This window comes from Hypanus sabinus, chromosome 20 (genome assembly GCF_030144855.1).
Source record: "Hypanus sabinus isolate sHypSab1 chromosome 20, sHypSab1.hap1, whole genome shotgun sequence".
Taxonomy (NCBI): Eukaryota; Metazoa; Chordata; class Chondrichthyes; order Myliobatiformes; family Dasyatidae; genus Hypanus; species Hypanus sabinus.
In genome coordinates this window covers 46441217-46463830 of record NC_082725.1, presented here as the reverse complement: position 1 = coordinate 46463830, position 22614 = coordinate 46441217, and the positions used below count along the sequence as shown (strand labels likewise).

Below are 22614 nucleotides of genomic sequence, written 5' to 3'. Positions count from 1 at the left end.
ATAAAAGTATGGAAAAAAATGTATATTACCCATCCCCCCCCCCCAACATCCCTATAGAAAAAAAGAGAAAGAAAGAAAGAGAAAAAAGAAAGAGTGCCTGGATATTGGAAGATCCCCACATGCTCCACAGAGTTCGTAATAAATTTAGTATATGTATTTATTTATTTCCCCAAATAACCAATTATTTCATCTTTGGAGCACCTATGTATTTAATCCTGTCTTTTGTAAATAAGGGCGCCAAATTTTCAAAAATGTTTCATATTTAGCTCTTAAATTATAAGTAATTTTTTCAAGTGGAATACAGCTATAAATTTCTTTCTTCCAACGATCTATACTTAAATATGTATCCGATTTTCAAGTAACTGCAATTACCTTTTTGGCTACTGCCAATGCAATTTTTATAAATTCTTTCTGATACTTATTCAATTTGGGTATCGGTTTTATCTCTTCAATATCACCTAGTAAAAATAATATTGGTTTATGTGGAAGTTGTATTCCAATAATTTGTTCCAATAAAACTCTTAAATTTGTCCAAAAAGGTTGAATTTTAGAACAAGACCAAGTAGAATGTAAAAAAGTACCAATTTCTTGGTTACATCGGAAACACTGATCGGATAAATTTGGGTTTAATTTATTTATTTTTTGTGGTGTAATATATAATTGATGTAAAAAGTTATATTGCACTAATCTTAACCGGACACTTATTGTATTTGTCATACTCTCAAGCCATAGACTTGACCAATTTTTTTCTTCAATTTTAATATTAAAGTCACTTTCCCATTTTTGTCTTGACTTATGGACTCCTTGTTTAATTGCCTGTTTTTGAATCAAATTATACATACAAGAAATGAATTTTTTAATCTTTTGTGAAATTATGATATTGTAGCCATTAGAGAGGCTTGGTCGCAGGAGGCGCTAGACTAGCAGCTCAGTGTTCTGGGGTTCCATTGTTTCAGACATGATTGACAGCCTGGTATGGAATACACCGGAAGTTTTCATGTTTTATGGTTTTGGAGCATTGAATCACAGTGGAATTCATTTGGCTTTTTTGACACTGATCAACAGAGAAAGATCCTTCTATGGCAAAGTGAAAACTAAACTCTACAAAGAATCAAAATTAATTACAAATATAAAACACAAAATAATTGATTGCATAATTGCTCACCCCCTTCAGGTCAGTATTTAGTAGATGCACCTTTGGCAACAATTACAGACTTGAATCTGTGTGGATAGGCCTCTATCAGCTTTGCACATCTAGACATTGCAATTTTCCCCCATTCTTCTTTTAAAAACTGCTCAAGCTCTGCCAGATTGCATGGGGATCATGAGTGAATGGTCCTTTTCAAATCCAGCCACAAATTCTCAATTGCATTGAGGTCTGGGCACTGCCTTGCCCACTCCAAGATATTAACTTTGTTGTTTATAAGCCGTTCCTATGTAGCGTTGGCTTTATGCTTGGAGTCATTGTCTTGCTGGAAAACCAATCATTGAGGAAGTTATGAGGAAGGTTGATGAAGGCAAGGCAGCAAATGTTGTCTAAATTGACTTTAACAATACCTCTGACAAGGTCCTTCCCATGGGAGGTTGGTCAAGATGATTCAGTCACTGGCATTCAAGATGAAGTAGTAAATTGGATTAGACATGGGCTTCGGGGAAGAACCCAGAGTGGCAGTATATGCTTGGCTCTCTGACTGGAGGCCTGTGGTGTGCCACAGGGATCAGTGTTGGTTGTGTTCTTGATTGTCATCTATATTAACAATCTGAAGGATAATATGGTAAACTGGATCAGAATATTTGAGGATGGCACCAGAATTGGTGGGTGTAGTGAATAGCTAGGAAGACCATCAAAGCTTGCAGTGGGATCTGGCTCAGCTGGAACAATGGTTTGAAATTAATGCAGCTGTTGCACTTCAGAAGGACCATCCAGGATAGGTCTTATATGGTGAGTGGTAGAGCACACAAGAGTGCAGTAGCACGGAGCAATCTTGGAATACAGATCCACAATTCCTTGAAAATGATGTTACATGTAGATAGGGTCATAAAGAAAGCTTTTGGCACATTGGCCTTCATAAACCAATGTACCGAGTGCAAGAGGTGGGATGTTATGTTGAAATTATACAAGACATTGGTGAGGTCTGATTTTGGTCACCTACCTACAGGAGAGATATAAATAAAGTTGAAAGAATGCAGAGAAAACTTACAAGGATGTTGCTGAAACTTGAAGACCCAAGTTATTGGGACAGGTTGAATAGGTTAGAACCTTATTCCCTAGAACACAGAAGGTTGAGGGTAGACTCAGTATTCAAAATTATGAGAGGTATAGATAGGATAAATGCAATCAATCTTTTTCCACCAAGGTTGGGTGAGATTACAACTAGAGGTCATGGATTAAGAGTGAAAGGGTAGATGTTTAACAGGAACTTGAAGGGAACTTCTTCACTCAGAGATGACAAGAGTGTGGAACAAGCTGCCAGCACAGGTGGTGGATGCAGTGTTGAGTTCAACATTAAAGAGAAATTCAGATAGATGTATGGATGGGAGGGGTAAGGAGAGTTATGGTCCGGGTGCAAGCTGATGGGACCAGGCAGATTAATGATCTGGCACAGACTAGATGGGTTGAAGGGTCTGATTTTGTGCTGCAGTGTTCTATGACTCTAAATTACAGGAGGATTGAGTTCAGAGCATGCAGTGAATAGATCACTGGAAAGAACAATACAGCCTGAGACTGCAATAAGGAAAAATGACCAAAACCATATTAGCTAAGTCCCAGCAGGTGATCCCCAGGAGAAATTTCCACAAAGTGCTGAGATACAAGCAACTGGAGAATGGTTTACAGTTCTTTTCATCACCCTACAGCAAGAGTGTTGATGTTGTGTAGAAGAGGGCAAAAGATGTTGAAAATGCAGTCTACTTCCACATCACTATTGATGTAAATGGTGCACCCAAAATACAGACCGCAAGATAAATACTTTCCTGAAGCTCTCCTCACCTGGCCCAGCCTTACAGTTGTTCCCATTGACTAGTCAACGGAGAAAGCATTGCAAGGTGCTTCTATGTAAATTTCCTGGTGTTTGTCTAGATATAACACTGTTTGCACAAGGAGTTTACGAAAATACACGCTGGTTATGTAAAGGTATCTGGCATCTCAGTGAGCAAATAGGACAATGAGTCAACAAATTGGATTAAAGGATTGAAAATTAAACAAAGAAAGGATTAAGAACAAAGGTATGTTACAGTGAATGAGTTCAGTAACAAAAATAGACAAAGTAGTATTCGATTAAGACAAATAACAGAACATAGAATTGTGCAGGCCCTTTGGCCCATGATGTTGTGCTGACATTTTTTCCTACTCCAATTTTAATCTAAACCCATCACAAACAAGAGAAAATCTGCAGGTGGTGGAAATCCAAGCAACACACACAAAATGCTGGAGGAACTCAGCAGGTCAGGCAGCATCTATAGAAAAGAATACAATCAACATTCCCGACTGAGACCCTTCAGCAGGACCCCTCAATCTAACTCTTCCCTCCCACATAGCCTTCCATTTTTCTTTCATCCATATGCCTATCTAAGAGTCTCTTCAATGTCTCTATTGACCTTGCCTCTAGAGAGTAAAAAAAGTTTTGATTATTTTTAAAAAGAGCAATTCAGGAATTTAATATTTAGCAATTTGTTCAGTCTCAAGACAAGTGAGATTGATTAGTAGGCATTAAAAGTAATCATGTTACTTAAACAGTACTTATAATATTAATTAGATTTTCCTGATGAGTCAACAGGTAAACTAATCACCAAATTGAGCAATCTTGAGAAATTACATGGAGACCAGGGGGTGAAATGCTATTTTTATAAAGTTAGCTGCAAAGGGGCACAAACAAGCCTGTAATTTGTACAGAGTAGCTGTTCACAAACTTTCCATGCCCCTCTCCCCACCATCTCCCAAATTTGCAGGCTGATTTGTACGTTAATTTCACTGTCATTTTTCATGAAATTCTATCCCTAATTTCCTGACTTGTTTCACCTCGTAGATGTTGAAGAGACAATCTATTCTGTTGTGTTCTCCCCACACAGTTTCCAGAGCTCTGCAAATTATTTTCACTATCCAGTTCCCTTTCATAATCCCCAATTGACTCCGTATCCACCAAACTTTCAGACACAAGTTCCAACTCAACACCAATTTTCCTCATGTTCCCCTTTACTTGGAGCCAATGGTTTACCCCTCAATCTGGAGCCCCTCTGTCTGGTACAAGCTCCTTCATGCACTGCCAGACTAACATACTAACATTAGGAACATAGGGTCAGCCACTAGGGTCCTCAAGGAGTGTTCCATATGTCTAATCAGTCTGGAGTTGCCTTCTATCATACTGCAGCAAGAACTTCCCGCTTCCCCATTAACTTCTGTATCCTCCACACTATATGACATAATACAGCCTCTTTGAAGGAGTAGAGGAGAAGCTGGAGATGGAGAGAGCAAAGAATAAAATAAGTTTAACTTTATTTGTCACATTTACATTGTAACATACAGTAAAATCCTTCAAGTGTTGCCACTTTAGGAACAGAATTATCAACATTTTCCACTGAAATCCTGTATCAGAACTGATACAGGGTTTTGACCCATAACATAGATAATTCTTTTCTTTCCACAGATGCTGCTCCACCTGCTGAAGTTTCCTGCATCTGCAGTCTAATATGTCTCCATTGAGCCAATCAAACCCTGAATTCTCATTGCCCACAACCATTTGTCACTGCACATGTTTGTTTGTTTAGAAAGTTTTCCACAATCTGTGGCAGATCAGGTGCAGCGAAATGCATCCCAGTTTTCCAGTACAATTGTAGAAGAAATGACCCTCTGCACTGAAGGTCTGGGAAGTCTTGCAGACCAGCAGGAGGTGGATGTGGCCAAGGACATCATTAATTGAATGGATACTGGCTCTGCGATGAGAAAACTTCAATGAAGTCGCAGGCATGGTTAAGGTCAGTTGTAAACAGGCTCTAAAACTGCACCTTGTGTATGGGGCATCGGATGCTGGTTTAATTGCTATATTCACCTCACTGGGGACCAAGCACAGGCATCTGGAGCATGTTGCATGTCTCACCATGAATCCCCGCAGCCTCAACCTCTGCTCTACAATGTACACCTTCTGCACAGATCTAACAAAATTCTTCCCAACCACCATTCCTACTAAAATTCATGGCTCAGCACACCCTGTTATATTTCCTTTAAAAAATGACGCAACAGTGTAGAGAGTTGATGCTTCTCATGGCTAGGCAGTCTAGAGCCAAGAATCACACTCTAAGTGATGAGTTGGTCATCTGGGACTGGGATAAGAAAAAGCTTAGGACTAAACTTTGCTTCTTTCTTTTCAAGTTTCCCATATCATTACTTGCGATAGAACAAAGAGTAATCGGCCTATGGATCAACTTAAGTCCTACTCCATGTGACAAGAGCAGTTTTATTGTCCTCTAAATTTTTATTCTGTTAGACTAGGGATTCCTAACCATTTTTATGTCATGGACCATTAAGTAAAGGGGCAGTGGACTCCAAGTTGGGAACCCCTGCCATACTATGTAACACTCAATAAACAAGGCAACACAAGCCAACTTCAACATTTCAACATTTATATTCCCATTAAAAGTGCTTGGAGTTTGACAAAGAAGTGATAATTTTGTATTATAAACCACTCTGCTAGCCATTATCATTATGATGTCACTTGCATAAGACTCCTGTGTATCCAAGGAGCCCTGTAAAACAGAAACAGTGTCTTCTATCAACACTTTACATGTCTCTAGTGCTAATGGAATTAAGTGATAATTGGGAGAGGTTCAACACAAATATTTGCTTCTTTGTTTTATTCACATCAGTCTTTGAGCCAAATAATCAGCAGCCCTGAGAACAAGTGTAAACTAATTGGTTACTAGGAAACTTAGAGTCAAAGACTAATCTGTTGGTCTAAATGAATATTTAGCCAGACTCACACTGGCCAGAGAATGCACAGTAACAATCTCTCAAAATAGCTCATTCTACAATCCCAAACCAAAATTTGTTAGAACATCTTCAATGAGATTTATAAGATGATGTTTCCTGCCGCACCTCCCAACAATGCAGGGTCATCAGGCAGGGACCATGTATTGGAGAATAAAAGTTGCAGTGTTTGCTGTGTAACCAAAACCATGTAGTCAGCTTTGAGTTTGCTATTTGCTATGCATGTATCCAATTTAGTAGGAGAATGAAATCTTAAGAATGTAGAAGATAATGGGGTGTTAATGAGATGCTAGCTAAGAGATGTAGATTATAATGGTGTGTTAATGAGAGGTAGCTAAGAGATGTAGATTAGAACATGATTAAGTCAATGGGTAGAAACAATAGTGGCGGATGTACTATAGATCGATTGGATATGCTAATACAACTAAACCAGGAGATTCCTATAAAAAATGCTATGTACACGGATCAGTGGGCAATCAGCGACTAGCTCAATGACTGTCTCAGCTTTGATTTGCAAACCGCTGATCGCCCACCGATCTTTGTGCCAGGGTCGCAATAACAAAGGGAAATCCAGCTGCGGACAAGGCAGCCAGAAAAGCGTCTGGATGTACATCAGCTGTCATTGCCCCCCAGGTAAGCCTAACTCCAGAACCTGAGGTAGAGGACCTAATTGAAATACAAGGTAAGGCAACTTTGGCAGAACAGACAATGTGGAGACGAAGGGGGGCCAAGCAGAACCCGGAAGGCTTGTGGAGCATGGAAGATGTTTTGTTGGTCGCGCCCACCCCTCTACTGACGATTCTGATTTCAGAAGCGCAAGGGATTGACCATTGTGCAAGGGGGGAGGTGATAAAGAAAAAAGGATGGTTTTTGGTCACCTTATTTACAGGCTTCAGTGGACTTTGTCTTGTCACAGTGCGAGGTATGCGCACAGAATGCAGGGTTCGGACATCAGTTCTTTGATTGGTTAGAAAGTAGACTCGGAGGATGGGGAGTATGGCTGACTGAAATGGCAATAACTGTCAGTATTGTATTGTTGAGCTGTGTGCTTGTGCTGTGCTGTTTTTTTCCTTGTCTCAAGTCTCTTGTGGTGCGTGCTGCAACCAAACAATTTCCGAGGCTCGTGGCAATTACTGAAGCAAGTTTAGTGGAGAAAGAAACACCGAAAATGTATCGTTACAGCCTACAACATCTGCAGGATGAACAAGAGCAAAACGACAGTGTGGGAGTAGATTGGAAGGGCTTCTGAGCTTTTTTCCCCCGTCTCAGGTACAAAGGGACAGGTTTTTGGCTCAGCGGCCCAGGGTAACAGGGAGAGAATACTTTGAGGTCTTGGCGCAGAAAATTATAGTTTAACCCGTGATTTGGGAATAAGTGCTCGAGTTTATTGGGGCTTTTGTGTGCAGACTCTTATTCTACTTTCTCTGTCAAAGGGGGGATATATTGGAGAATAAAAGTTGCATTGTTTGCTGTGTAACCAAAATTATGTAGTCAGGTTTGAGTTTGTTATTTGCTATGCATGTATCCAATTTAGTAGGAGAATGAAATCTTTAAGACTGTAGAAGACGACAGTGTGTTAAGGAGAGGTAGCTAAGAGATGTAGATTAGAACATGATTAAGTCAATGGGTAGAAACAATAGTGACAGATGTACTTGTGATACACAACTGTAGACCGATTGGATATGCTAATGCAACTAAACCAGGAGATTGCTATAAAAAATGCTATGTACAAGGATTGGTGGGCAATCAGCGACTAGCTCAATGACTGTCTCAGCTTTGATTTGCAAATTAAAGTTTAATACTTCTTGAAGAATCTTCTGCGTCTCCTGGTCGTTTTGTGAGGCACGAAAAACCACAACACACGGCTCATTGATGGTTCACTCCCTTAGCCCTAGTACATCTCCCGGTGGTGGAGCAGTGGCAGAGACGTCTCCCTGCCATCCCCTGCTGCTTCCAATGAGGTTAGTCAGTCCCTGAATTTCTGTCCTTCCTCAGCCACAGGCAAAAGCTGCCCTTTTCTGCCTCTTCAGCCAACTCCCCAGTGGCCCTCCTAAGCCTCACTCCAGTCACCGCCGTATCACAGAGTAACCTTGGTGTCAATGCGCCAATGAAGCCCTGGCATCCTACCTCCACGGTACTTCAGCCAGCCAGCTTCCAGGTCTGGGAACTTCAGCCTCTTCCACTCATGGGCAGCCTCCACTCCATCCTCCCATGGGATGGTTAACTCAGTAAGGGCTGTCCTGGCAGCCATGGACCACTATGTCTGGATAATAATCCATATTTATGTAATAATTTCTAGTTCCTTTCATATTGCTTCATTCCATTGTGATGTGTAAACCTGAGTTGGAGGAACAAACATTCAAATTTTTATATATCCACGCTGAATTTTTATATATCCATCCTACAGACAAATGCAAATAATTGGCATTAAAAGGAAAATAGATATTACATATGCAATGTTAATTATACCAGTCCAGACATTCTGTTTAAAAACAAAATCTCAGCAGGTAGTTTTTACAAATAGACAAGTTCAACTCATTGTAACATTAGGAATATCACTTCAACAAAATAGTCTTTTTAGAATGACTAATAGGATTCTGTTGCCTTGAGTATAACATTCATTTTTAAACCTCTGCAGCAATCTGAACTTTACTAGATTTGATTTCCACTACAGTTGAAGTTTCATCAGCAAACATGAATCAAAATCCTAATTAAAAAGAGCAGTCAGCCCATCATTACATCTGAATTAAAGAGCTATGCCTGGTGAAATCATCAAAGAGAACATTACTCTTCTTCTGTTATAGAATCAAGTACAAAGGACTTGAAGATAACATTCTACAAAGTTCATTAAAATCTTCCAGCACTAGAGAAAAAGTCTCTTTAATACCAGCAATCAACCTTAATTTTATTGTAAACCTGCAAAGAAATTATAAACTCTTCTCACCATCAACATAGTGTGTAAGACCAACACAAACATCTTGCTGCCTGACTAGAAATGCACTGTCCTTTACTATGGAATATACAGTAATAAGATACCATAAAGCACCACGATAGATTTGCAAAATACACCACAATTGCTTGCAGGAAAAGTACAGACTTTCCAATTACAATGAAAATTGACTCTGCCAAGATGGAACGTGTTCACTTAGTGTTCTGCCTGCAAGGTTGTGTTTATAGAAAATATATTAAGTTATATTTTATGATACGATTCGTAGATGTGCCCAACACTGAACATGCAATACTTTGTCCTGGCATGAATCACCGAAGTACAGTGACATGGGAAAGACAAGTCCACTGTCAGCAAAATTTCCAAGAACTCAAGTTATACATTCATAACCTCAAATGCTTCATTGTAACAGTACTGATCTATCAAAACTAAGAGGGAAATTATAGAGCCCCCACCCCTCTCCACTCGTGGAAACATTTAAGGTAGCCCAAGAGCATTTCTGAGCTTGCATAATTTCCTTCTAAGCCAGGTAACGCCCAAAATGCTGGTTTAGTGATACATACTCCCCGTGCAAAGCAAGCACACAGAGACAGGTGGCATTCTCTCTCCCAGTTTCCTCTCTGTATCTTTATGAAATACAGTGAAATCAGCTAAAATAATCTTAGTGATTCAGAGGTAAACTCATAACCTACAGTGCCAATAACCTTTGGCTTTTCAAAATATATCACATAAGGAAATGGATGTTTGAAAAGTTTCTGATGGTTGTTGAGTATCACTCCGAGGAAGCCATGATGGAAACCAGCACATATAGGAAATCAGGGCTTCCATATTCTGAACTTAGACCATAAGATATAGGAGCAGGAGTAGGCCATTCGGCCCATCGAGTCTGCTCTGCCATTGCAGGGAATGAAGCAATGGAAAATTAGGAAAACTGTATCCACTAATTTCAGTTATAAAAGTCTTGAGTCAAAGGCAGGGTAAAAAAAAACATTAAGGCCACCACCACCATGACAACCTTTATTTATAGGAAACAGAATGGGCCACAAATTCTAGTGGTCCCAACAGGATGCAGAGGAATGGCATCAGAGAGGGACACATAAGTGACTGCTTTGGATGTTGACCTACTGCAAAAAAGTGTTGCCTGAGGCCCAATGCTTTACACCCTTCACAATTAAATGTACTGCCTGCTCTTCCTTTCCCTGGAAGTAGAATCGCCAGTGAAATGGTAAAGAAGGAACATGGCATGCTTGCCTTCATCACAAGGCTCGTGGACTATAGGAATGAAGAAGTCATGATGCAGTTGTATAAACCTTCAGTTAGACTCCACTTGTATGCAGTTTTGGTCACTCCATTCCAGGAAAGATGTGCAAGCTTTGGAGATACTTTAAAGAGCTTTACACTATGTTTCCTGGATTCAGGGATATTAGATGCTTGAAGAGGTTGGACAAATTTGGATTGTTTTCTCTGAAGGTCAGAGGCCAAGGGACCCGAGAGAAATTTATAACATTATGAAGGGGATAGATAGGGTTTACAATCACGATCTTTTTCCCAGTGTAGAAACACTAAGTACTAGAGGGCATAGTTTTAAGTTACGAAGGAGAAAATTTGAAGGAATTGTGAGGGGCAAGATTTTTTTTTTTTGAACACTGAATGGTAGATCTATGGAATGAGCTGCCAAGGGTTGTAGTGGAAGCAGATTTAATAGTGACATTTAAGAGGCTTTCAGATAGGCATCATAAAGGGTTTGGAGGGATAGGGATCATAGAACAGTACAGCCCAGGAACAGGCCATTTGGCCCACAATGCTGTGCAAGCCAGCTAAAAGGCAAATCAAAAATCCCCAAACTCTAATCCCTACACCACATCCATATCCCGCCATCTTCCTTACATCCACGTGCCTATCCAATTGTCTCTTAAAAGCCTCTAATATATTTGCCTCTATGCTCCTCCTCTTCTTTCTTCCATGGCCTTCTGTCCTCTTCCATCAGATTCTTCCTGTATTGCTTTCACCACTGAACTTCCCAGCTCTTTACTTCATGTGTGGGCAGAAAGCATTAGTTCAACTTGACAGCATTTTCAGTACAGATACTGAGGGCTGGATAGACTGTTTGAGTACTGTTCCACGACTTTCCTAGGGCCAGGGTCAAGTTGTCAGGGCTCAGCATCAGAGCCCAGAATTTGGAGGAGGTGAATGGAGGATGGGGAAGCTGGGATCTGGAGTGGTGGGGGCTGGCAGATTGTTGCAAGAGGTGGGGAGAACCAGTGATCACCTAATGGCTTGGAGTTGGTGGGCAGTGGGAATCAGGTGATCGCTGGAAGATTGTCATCAGAGCAAGGAAGTAACAGAAATAAGAGTCAAGTCCTGAAAGTGGGGGGTGTTTATGGAGGACAGGGGACTGTTCAAAGCCAGTGGGAAAATTCTATAAAGTGCAGATAATACAAATCTAAAATTTTTTCTAAAAAGAGAAAGCTGAAAAAATGGGCAGGTCAGGCAGCATCCATGGAAGTAGGAAGTTAATGTTTCAGACTGGAGGTGGGAGAAAATCACAAATTAAGGGTGTTCCTGGAAGTCTAGGGGAAAGGGTGAAGGGGAGCATTGAAAGGATAGAGATGTGACCCACATCATCTGGTGCAGGACACATGGGTGACGTGTAACCCAATGGCTGGTTAAGTTTCCCAAGTGACCCGGAAAAACAGAAATATTAACGTGCTTCACTACAAAAGGGAGATCTTAAAAATAATTCGGTTTCTAATCATTTAATTATTCCTTAAGGTTGTTATAGCCCGGGATGGTAATGGGGACAAGCTCCCATCAGTGTGCTCCTCAAATAGCTGCTGACAACCAAGTCTAGCTCCTGGCCTTCACGCGTAGTTTAGCTACTAAGCCCGGTGGAACCATTTCTACTGACAGGAGAAGGGACAAGGCAGGTCACTGGCATCTTAAAACCAGTCGCTTCGAGCAGATGGGGCTTGTCAGCTCATCTAGAAGGAAAACTCTGATCTCAAACCTCCACTGTCTTTGGCTCGATCCACTTATGGAAAGGCTTCAGGAGTAAACCCAAGAGAAAAATCTGGAGCTGGAGTCCCTAAGACAGTCCTACGTTGAGCTCAATACTGACTGACAACTGCTGGTACCAAACTGTATCAGTCTCTACCATTCCTTTGGGTTCATCAGGTGCATGGAGAGGGGAAGCTTGCTACATGGGCAATAGCTTGCTCTCCATATTGTACTGCCCAGGCTTGCGTATTTAGACAGCTAGCACGCGACATTCAGAGACAACCTGGACTGACAGAGGCCTTATTCCATGCTTTTAAAAAAGATTTTAAAATTTAATTTCTCAGTAACTTTAATCAAGTGTAGCACATTTGGACCTGGGCAAAATACATTGCAGCTTGAAGTTCCTTAATAATCAAGTTGAAGAGTGATTAATGAGAGTCAGTAAATTAAGAATCGGTGCCAAGAGGCGTTTGAATTAATATTGTAATACCAAAGCAGCTTCAGTGAGAGCAATAAGAGGCAAAGAAAGATTGAAATAAGGGGGATAACAAGAGGAAAAAAGTAACTTTTTAAAACCATTTTCATTTGTTTTGAATCTTTAACAATAACTTAAATCTAAAACACAAGATTCCACACATGAACACCTTAATATTCAGCAAAGTAAAAATGTAAACTGCAGTGCCTTAAAGTTCCAAAGGCAATAGATAAGCCAATCTGATGAGATTAATGGAAAGAAACAAAGTAATTTATGTTGCTTGTGTTAGCAATGCCACTTCACTCGGTGAGTTGCCCGTGACTGCATAGCTCCTGATATCAGCCACACAAAAAAATCTTCAAATGATGAAAATCCAAAGCAACACACACACAGTGCTGGAGGAACTCAGCAGGTCAGGCTCTAACTATGGAAATGAACAGATAGTCGAAGTTTCAGCCAAGACTCTTCTTCAGGACAAAGGAGGGAGGGACTAAGGTGTCAGAATAAAGATATCAGCTTCTTGATTTATTAATTTAACTATTTCTTAAGATGTTTGCTGGATGTTGATTTCCAGCTTGTTCTATGAAAGCAATGAGATCTATTTGTCTTGTCATTTATTTCTACAGAAAATTCTGGCCAATTGAAGTGGTAGGTATCAACGCTCCTATGGGGATTTGTAAGTAACTGAAAGAAGGATTCCATAGATGGGTAAAAACATTTCAGTGTAACTCATTACATTCTAAAAGAATGCGGAAGGGAAGTGATCTTTAATGGTCGAATGTTAAATGCAGCAGGTATAGCCAGGGCTTGCAGATCAACTTGCTATTGCAAAGTTGTAATTGTCTAGGCAAAAAAATTAAATAAATTTTAGATCAGGAGCAAGAAGAAATACTGAAGATACTCAAAACCTCAGACCAAAATTTCTCAGTTCTTCTTCACAGTTAGGGAAGACACAAGACAAATGCACCATTGAAGTTTACAATTATGGGTAGAAATTCAAAAGTTTAGACACTGTTTGCGTTCATCATCTGTATAGCAATTGTCAATATACCCCTGAACTCCAGCACCACATCACTCAGCAACATTTTCACATGATGATCTACATAGTCCTACTCTTCTTTTCCTTTAGAACAAGTGAGGCCAGGGCTGTTGTCGTGCTTCATCAAAACACATTAGAAATCAAGTCCTGGATGAGAAGAGGCAGCCTCTGCAATTCAATCTTAATCAACATTTCTGGTTACCCATTTAGTCATTCAGTCACTCTGTCTACACTCCTTTGCTCAAAAGCACAATGGAAGCAACCTGAGGTCTAAAAGACAAGTCAGAAACAGAAGTCCTTCCATTTTGTGTCTTGGGACTAAACTATTACCTTTCAATTATTCTTAAATAACCTTATTTCTTCATTACGCAAAGACCAGTACAGTTAAAATAAGTATTTATTATTCCTATTTAACTGATGCGGGAGTACATAAACTAAAGTCAACAGTATAAATGTCAGGTATTATGTAAATAAATCATCAGCCAAATTCCCTTAGTGGCATCAATGGAATTTAATGGAAAATAACCTAAAAATTCAGATATACTATGAACCCCTATTGAAATTTTTCCCATTGTTTGTTTAACTTTTCAGATTTCTGGCTTACTAATTGAATTATTTATGCACAAGTAATGCAGGGTTTATAGTTTTTTTAAAATACAATCTTCCATCAAAATTTTACTTTTAGTTGGTTAACATAAATGGTTTATCTATCCAGCAAAGCTCCAAGTGTCATTTTGAAACACTGGGGAAATATTTTAGGTATTCTCCCCGAGGCATTATGTTACCTTTAATCCATTCTTAAAATAGCACAACATTTTTGGAAACCAGGCAACAAATAAACTCAAGCAGTGAAAAACACAGTACATGATACACAGTACAGTTTGATTCCTTTATAATTTGATTCTTTCCTGCTCTGCCACATGATTTAATGCTCCATTTTACAAGACATTGATTCATGGATTGCAAATGCACAATTATATTAATGCAAATGCTAGTAATGATGAATTGTCTCAGATTAATTAACCAGCAGGTGCAAGCAAAAAGGACAACTGATGGAAGGAGGGATGGGATGGATAGACAAAAACATGGAGCCCAATTTGAACAGAGATAAAGGTGTGCAGAACAAAAAAAAGAGGTCAGAATAGTTAGAAAGAGATTTGGAGCTGGAGACAGGAGCAGATTTGAGGGGTGGGCAAGGTCAAGAAATAAAAATAAAATATTTGTAGTTATTTTTAAAATGTAATTTATCAAAGTAGCAAGAAGTGATCTAAATTTAGCAAGAATGAGGAGAACTAATAAGCAGCACATAGTAAAGCACAGGATAGATGCAAGACATTTTTCAGACAAGTTGGCAAAGTTGTCATGAAACTTAACTATTAGCCCTACCCTCCATTCTTTGTAGATGCTGCCAACTGCCTGAGTGATTCCAAAGTTGTATATATTATTTCTCTTAACAAGTGTGTAAATCTCAGACTAATAGAAAAGGAAATCTAGAATATACACCTTCAAAGGGTGGCTATGGTTGGGTAATTTGAAACTTTCAGTTTTCTTAGAAGCCAAAGGCAAGTTGACGTGAACAGGCTGTTTCCATTGAGAGTAGGGGAGATTCAAACGAGAGGACATGATTTGAGAGTTGGGGGCAGAAGTTTAAGGGAAACACGAGGGGGTATTTCTTTACTCAGAGAGTGATAGCTGAGTGGAATGAGCTTCCTGTAGAAGTAGTAGAGGCCAGTTCAGTTGTGTCATTTAAGGTAAAATTGGATAGGTATATGGACAGGAAAGGAGTGGAGGGTTATGGGCTGAGTGCGGGTAGGTGGGACTAGGTGAGATTAAGAGTTCGGCACGGACTAGGAGGGCCGAGATGGCCTGTTTCCGTGCTGTGATTGTTATATGGTTAAGAAGGCTGTGGGTTGTGGAAATAAGGTGAGAAGATACTGTAGAATTAAGTTGAAAATCCTTGATGAATCTTTACAGAAAAACAAGTAGTAAATGGACTACTGCTGCTCTTACGAGTTTAGATCCAAATGGGGGATTTGGACCTGGATTTCAGAAACTCTACAGCAATGCCAGAAACTTTCAAGAGAAACAAGTCTATTGGCAGATTGTGTTCAAACCACAAACTGCTGATATTTTCCATGACAAGCAGTAAAGTACATAATGTTGCTTTACAGTCAGAGGAACAGCAATGACAAACGAACAAAAGAAGACAGCTATGAGCAATTTCCTGCAAATACTATATAACAATCAGCAGCCTGGTTAGAATAAGGAAAAAAAGTAATAAGGTGCATTAAACTACAAAAGAGAACTATAGACTTGCATTCATAAGGAATTGTAAGGAATACCGTTGCATTATATGTTTCTTAAACTATCAATGGAATATTTTACATATACTTTATTATTTTTTGATTCACTGGTTTGTATTTCTCCAGCATGACAAAATTGGGTGATATGTGATCAGAGTTCAAAACCACAATAATACGAATTAGAGAAATCAAAATATTTCCTGCAGGATTCCAGAAAAAGTGTTGGTTTTAATCTGTCAATCTGGTCGACAGCTGTTCCATGCAACTTAATTTTCTTAATCAAAATACTGCAAATAAAATTTCTTTTTGATAGTTCCAGAATTAATTTCACATTCCTTCATTTCTTGTGTCCTGATGGTTAGCAACAATGTTGAATTATTGACATTGCAGGCTCCCATCAAACAAGTTCAACCTAAATATTCTTTCAGTGTGCTACAGTTGAGCTTTTCAATTACTCTTAATGTCCTTTCATTAGAAACAGATTCACCAATCCATTTCTCCTATCTCATTTAAATATTTAACAGAATATTTTATACAACTTCCATCATTTTTGAATTTCAATTATTTTCATAAATTTGACTGTGATGAAATGTTACTGTACTTCCATATGCACTTGCTAATGAAACTTGTTACCCATTCTTCAAAGAAACATGCTTATTTTAATACAGGCAAAAGTTAATCACATTAATTGTCTCTGCTCCAACCTACTATGGTCTAGTCATGCAGTTTATTGTCTGTTAACTTTGTAATTCATAATCAACCAAATAAGATATTTTGAACCAAATGTTTGGTTAACCATTTGCTATCTTTAGCATCCACATGCAGTCTTCTTGGAATTGATTGGCTCACATTTATATGTATATACATGTACTAATAAATTACAACTGAAGAGGTATGATGCACGACAGTCAAATATGGATTAAACTAAATATGTTATGAGGTGCTCCCAACCAAGATTTAAACACTAACTGTCCGAAGTACAGGTAGCTGGCGCGGCCTCTTCAAGGGTTTAGGATTAATTGATAATCATGTTTTAGGTGCCAAGAATTGAGTATTTAAGGAACACCTGAATATAGGTTCAGTGTTCAATCGTAAGCCTACCAGTGAATTCAGCTAGCGTTCGATTTCTGCTCAGCTTCTGGAGACCATGACACTCCCAGCATTTGGCTCCAAGCCGTCCTCTTCAAGTCTCTCGTAACAAAATATGTCTTGGAAAATCCTCCAGCCTTTGCTTTAACATCTTGCATAACCAAGGACTTGATTTTTGAGTAACATTCTGGGAAATCCAAACTCCTTCTGTATTTATAATTGTTTGAAGACACTTGCACGAAGTTATTTTCTGAAACTTTGGGTATTTATCCTTCATCAGAACTTCATCAATTCAGTGAAGGCCAATGCACTGATATGTCATTGTCTCTTAAATCAATACTTCCATTCTACTTAAGTTGATATTGTGTTGTCAATACTGTACTGCTAGACCAGGCAAGAATCCAGAAAGACATTGAATCATTCCAGAACAGATCTGCATGCTGTAGCATTCCTAAGTATTTTGGCCTTCATAATGTATCAATCTTGACTTTGAATGGCAGAGCATATAAATTCAGACCAAATACACCACCACTAGCTTTACACATTTGGATCACTTAAGTTTCATATTGTGGGGGCTAATGGAGATGCTTCGCAATTTCCTTTAGATACTTGGGCTAGTGTCTACTTGACTGCATGAAGATCATCTTGGCTTCACCAAGCAAGGAAGGGAATTGTTTGTCTTTTTAAGCAGTATCAGCACTGAAACCTTGCAAACCGGATCAAATGTGCCCTTTGTGACCAACAGCTTTAAACTTTAACTTAACTTAACTTAACTTTAACTTAACTTATTAAATCCTTTCACTTTTCAAATGTATCAGGTAGATCTTCACTCAATCATTTAGGCTCATGAAAATAAAGGCTAGATATTTGGAACTTAATAACTTGAGCTTCATAAGTTAGTCCTTTAAGCATTGACATGTCTCTGGTGAAACTGAACAGCACCTCATCCAAACGAGTGTACGCTTCCAGAGTGGCTGAGGTGCCCAGAAAGGATTTTTTTAAAAATATACTGTATATCAATATGTATTTATGATTTAAACTTTGAAATATGACAATGATAAACAGTAATACATTTTAGTGCATACCGGGACATCTTTTGGCACTGGCTTTGTCTTCTTTACTCCTATCTGATTGTAACTGCAAAGAAGAACATTTGTGGTTACTCATTTTGTTTTTAAATCAGTAATTAAATGCAGTTTTAAAATAAAATGAAGAACAGTGATATCAGAGTGGAAGCAGAGCCACATTTGTCAATTCTCTGTTTCTGCAGTGCTGGATAGATGGTGCCTCGATTAACTATGTGGAAGACATTTCATGATGTGACTGCAAGCTGGGACATATAGAACCGGGGTCACAACCTTAAAATAAAGTGTCAGCCCTTGGAATTCGCTGCTCGAAAGAGAAATAGACGCTTCATAGTTGAGCATATTCAAAGCTTTGTATATTAAGGGAATTGAGAACATGGGATAAGTCGGGAAAAAGCAGGGCAATTAGATAGGGCAATAAGCAAGGTCTGGTCAAAGCTGCCTTTTACGAATTTGGAGGGTTAGAGACTTAGAGCATGAAGTTTAAGAGGGGGATAGATTTGAAAGTACAGCCACAAATAATCAGGCAAGGAAGTGCAGGGGGAGTAATGAACTGTGCGATAGGAGTTACTGTGCTGGAGAAGAAAGGGAAAGCAAAATACTGTGATTTAAGCACTAGAATCAGGAGCAAAGGAAGAGTGTGATGGAGGTGGGCATGTTGGAGAAGTACAGAAGTCTCAAGCAAATAGTCTCAGCATTAAAGGGAGACTGGTTCTTGCAGTTGTTACAACAGCTCATTCATGCAATTGTAAGTGACATGGGAGCAGATTCGAAAGAAGTGCGGATGAAAGGTAAAACAGGTAGATGTCAGAGCTGGTCTTGTTGACACTCTGGGTATTAGGTTTAGATGTAAATGTGAACCGGGCAGAGGGAAGACATCTCGTTCCAAGCCGACTCGGAGAGAAGTGGAATGTTACCCTGCGGTGTGATGGATAGGACACCCTGTGATAGCGGAGAATTATAAAGGGGCAGCAAGGGGGAGTGGACAGAACAGTGTTGTTACTAGTGAGCTTACTAATCTAGCTACAATGTCAATAACATCATGATGACAAAAGATATGTTTGTAAGGAGGAGGAGGAGAGAGTGGGGACGTTCAGAGGGGAAGTATGTGGAAGGTGCAGTTTTTGCCATTTCAATCACAAGTCCGGGGGAATCAAGGATATAGGTTGGTGAGATTATCCCTTTAACAAGTAAACTGGGCTGAATAGTTTGGCAAGGGAAGTTTCTCTTGACTATTGATACACTGATCCATTTGAGAGCACTACAACCAATTCCAGATTGCTGGCTAAAGGAAATAAACAAGGTCCGCATTCACATTGCACCCTTCACGTCTTTCCTAGGCCATTTTAAAATGCTGAACAGCAAATCCAGAACTCATAACAACACTGGGAGAGCAAAGTAGAATTGAACACATTAAGTTTTCACAAACAGCAATGAAATAATGAGCCAGATACTCTGAACTGTTTTTGCAGAACATAGAGGTAAATATTGGCCAGAACCATGGAAATAACTCATTGCCCTTTTACTCAAAGGTGCTATGGAATCTTTTACCTTCACCAGGGGGTGCAAATGTCTCTGGTAGTGGAGTAGTCACTCTCAAGCTTAGTGCTCAGCCTTCTGATGTGGGGCTTGAACCATAAATCTCCTGACACGGAAGACAGGATTCCTCAGCCATTGCTCTCAAGTTATACACAATAGCTAAATACACTTTAATGGTCCCAGGGAAAATCAGTATTTATCCATATTAGGAAGAGGAAAAACAGTTTAAACTTCTGCAGCAGTTCCATAGGGCTTTATTCTTTATTACTTGATGTTGTTGTTCCTCTCTGTGCCTTGTGACACATCAGGTAGATAAGGAGACAAAAGTTGTTCACAATACTCCAGCTCTGGTATCACTAAGGACGTATATAAATGTAGTACAACATCTTTATTCCTGTTCTCAAATCCAGTTGCAATAATGGTCAGCGTACCAACCAGAGCCTTCCAGTGCTGCACCTGCACTTAGTTTTCAATCACTCATACAGTAATTTTGAACATAAACACTTCCCATTCTCGCACCATTTTGGCACTTTATTTTCCCACTGGAGGCAGTCCAAAGTGACCCAATTGCTGTGATGAGAGGGCTGTGCTAGCTGGAGTTAAAAAAGAATGAGCAGTGACCTTATTTAAACATCTAAGATCCTAAGAGGTCTTCATGGGGCAGATATTGGAATGTTTTCACTAACAGCTGGCCATTTATGGTGTGTAGAGAGTAGCGAATCTCTGGAATTCTCTACCCTCAAGGGCACAGGAGCTCAAATGATCATACAGATTAAAGGTGGAGAAAGAACAATATTTAAGAGATAGAGGAATTGAGTGTTTGGGGAACTGACAAAGGAAGTTGAGACAAGCAATGATGATATTGAAAGGGGTAGCAGGCATAATATCTGCTCTGGCTCCTATTTTCTGGACTTCTTGCAGATAACCTCACATTTTTCAGCATTGTACTTGAAGTTAAGCATTCACACTCCCACTTAATTTTCACCCTTCAGCAAACTTGGAGATGTTTCACCGAGTCCTCTCAGGCTAATCATTGACATTGGTGCTTAGGCACAATCCATCAGTGTTGTATGCCACTAGTCACAGTCAACATAAGCTCTAAGATACTTGCAGGGAAGAAAAGAAAGCAGTCTTTTACTCAAATTCATACTGTTATAATTTGTAAAGATAAAGGGTGACAAAGTTACTGTGGGCAGGCAGAATTTTAAAATTAATCTACATATTGTGACATTTAAACAACTTTAGATCCATTGGTATTTTTGAAAACAATATATCTTTATTTCAAGGACAGAATCTACTGAAATAACATATAACATTTAAATGATGAAATATTTAATGTGACCATTTAATATATATATATTTGCTGTTAATACACATTTTTTCTATCACTATGTATTGCAATGTAATGATGCCGTAAAGACAATAAATTTCAAGACATATGTTGGTGATATTAAAGGTGATTCTGTCTTAAAGCACATTTATAGGTCGTGAGAACAATCATCTTAATTGGACTTTACTATTGTGGGTAATAATAATTACTTCTTGCAGGTTGTATAATTTAAGTTAATTAGTAAAACTGAAATGATTGGAAAGTATTAAATCAAATCATCACTAAATTCCTACCAGATTATACAACATAAGTAATGTTTCCAACCCTGAACTTTTCATTTTTTTCTATTCTTTACAAAGTTTTGTCCAACTGGTTGATTACTTTAGTTTCAATGTAAACAGCATATGCTTATTATTAACACAAGAGATTCTGCAGAAGCTGGAAATCTAAATCAGCACACAAAATGCTGGAGGATCTCGGCAGGTCAGGCAGCACAGTCGACGCTTCAGGCCGAGATCCTTCACCAGGACTGGAAACGAAGGGGGACATGTTTATCATTGTTGTACCGCTATGGATACACTTCACTAAGCTTTCTGAATGCCAAAACGCCCTTTGGAAGCTGCCGATCTTGACTAAACCCATCCATTTTGCCAGCAATTAAGCCGAAAACTTATTTTTAGACACATTGATTGAATGTACTTGACCCCATTCCTTGACAGTAAATAATTACTACAGATGATAATTGGTGAACAACTTATTTCAAAACCATGACGCGCTGGGAATTGAGAATCCCGAGCTTGTTCATCCGTGCAGATTTTTTCTCTGCTCAACAGAGCAACAGGGAAGAAAAACAGCAGGCACTCATCGAGTTTAACATAAGAAATACTTTGAAAAGTCTTTGCAATAATTAAACATCCCCAAGTATTGCCCATTAATAGTACACATTTTGCGTTTGTATATAAACACGCACACGCATAGATGTATGTACACACATAATATAGCGATTCTCAATGGCTATTAACACAATATTGGACAAGTGTACCAGGCTCAGAATCAATAATATCGACTTCTACCACTTAGTTACTTCTTTTCATTTACTTTGAATACTTCTTATTGCTATACAGGCCAATGCTTATTTCCAGTCCTATTAAATAAGTGTGCCCTTGTTATGACCGATTGCTTACTCGAGTTTCTTGAACTTCTCCTTGCCGCCCGCCACGTATTGCTTGCCGCTGTCCAGCTCCTCCAGGTGGTAGATGCGGTGGCCCTGCTGCGGCGTGTAGATGTTGCGGACGGCCCCGAACGGTGGCTCCAGCCCGTTGGTCACTTCCTTCAGGAAGGCTTCAAACGTTGAAATATGCCGCTCGTTGATCACGAATTTTCTGCCGGCGAAGAACGGGTCCCCATTGCGGTAAACCCGCACTCTCTTCACAGTCGGCTGCGCCAGAAAACTCGGCTTGGTCGTTGCCATAGCCAGAGAAGTGTGTATATATAGAAACTTTTCTATTTGACGGCAATTGGAGTGAAATGACTTACATTTGGATAGGGAGCGCTCCTTGATGGTTCTGGCACAGTGGAGGTGCCTCAAACTGTATGACTGCTGGCGGCGACTTTGAACTGTAACTCGCCGCGGTGTCCGGGGAAACAGAGTAAGTGCGTTCTAACGTCTCCTAGGCAACGCAATGGAGGTCGACCCATGTGAATTTGGAAATCTGGCTGCTCCTCCCTTGGCCAGGCCCCTTTTGGGTGCACTCGACGCCCTGCCTCTTCCCTTCACATCGGCCCTTCTCCCAGTTGGTCCCGGGGTTGGGGGAAGGACGGCAGGGCATG

The 22614-nt window shown here is 39.6% G+C and overlaps 1 protein-coding gene across 4 annotated transcripts in view; it reads right to left on the bottom strand.

The window, feature by feature from the left end:
• Positions 1–22614, bottom strand: part of LOC132378490 (doublecortin domain-containing protein 2-like) — a 196824-nt gene that overhangs the window by 142246 nt on the left and 31964 nt on the right. For 2 of the 4 annotated variants that reach the window (XM_059945432.1, XM_059945434.1), the window contains exons 1-2: positions 21969–22407; positions 17916–17967 (exon numbers count right to left, since the gene is read on the bottom strand). In XM_059945432.1, the coding sequence (XP_059801415.1) occupies positions 17916–17967; positions 21969–22255 (339 nt within the window). In that variant the 5' untranslated portion in view covers positions 22256–22407. Of the gene's footprint in view, positions 1–17915; positions 17968–21968; positions 22408–22614 lie in introns of those variants that run through there. The other 2 variants (XM_059945435.1, XM_059945433.1) reach the window with 1 other exon arrangement.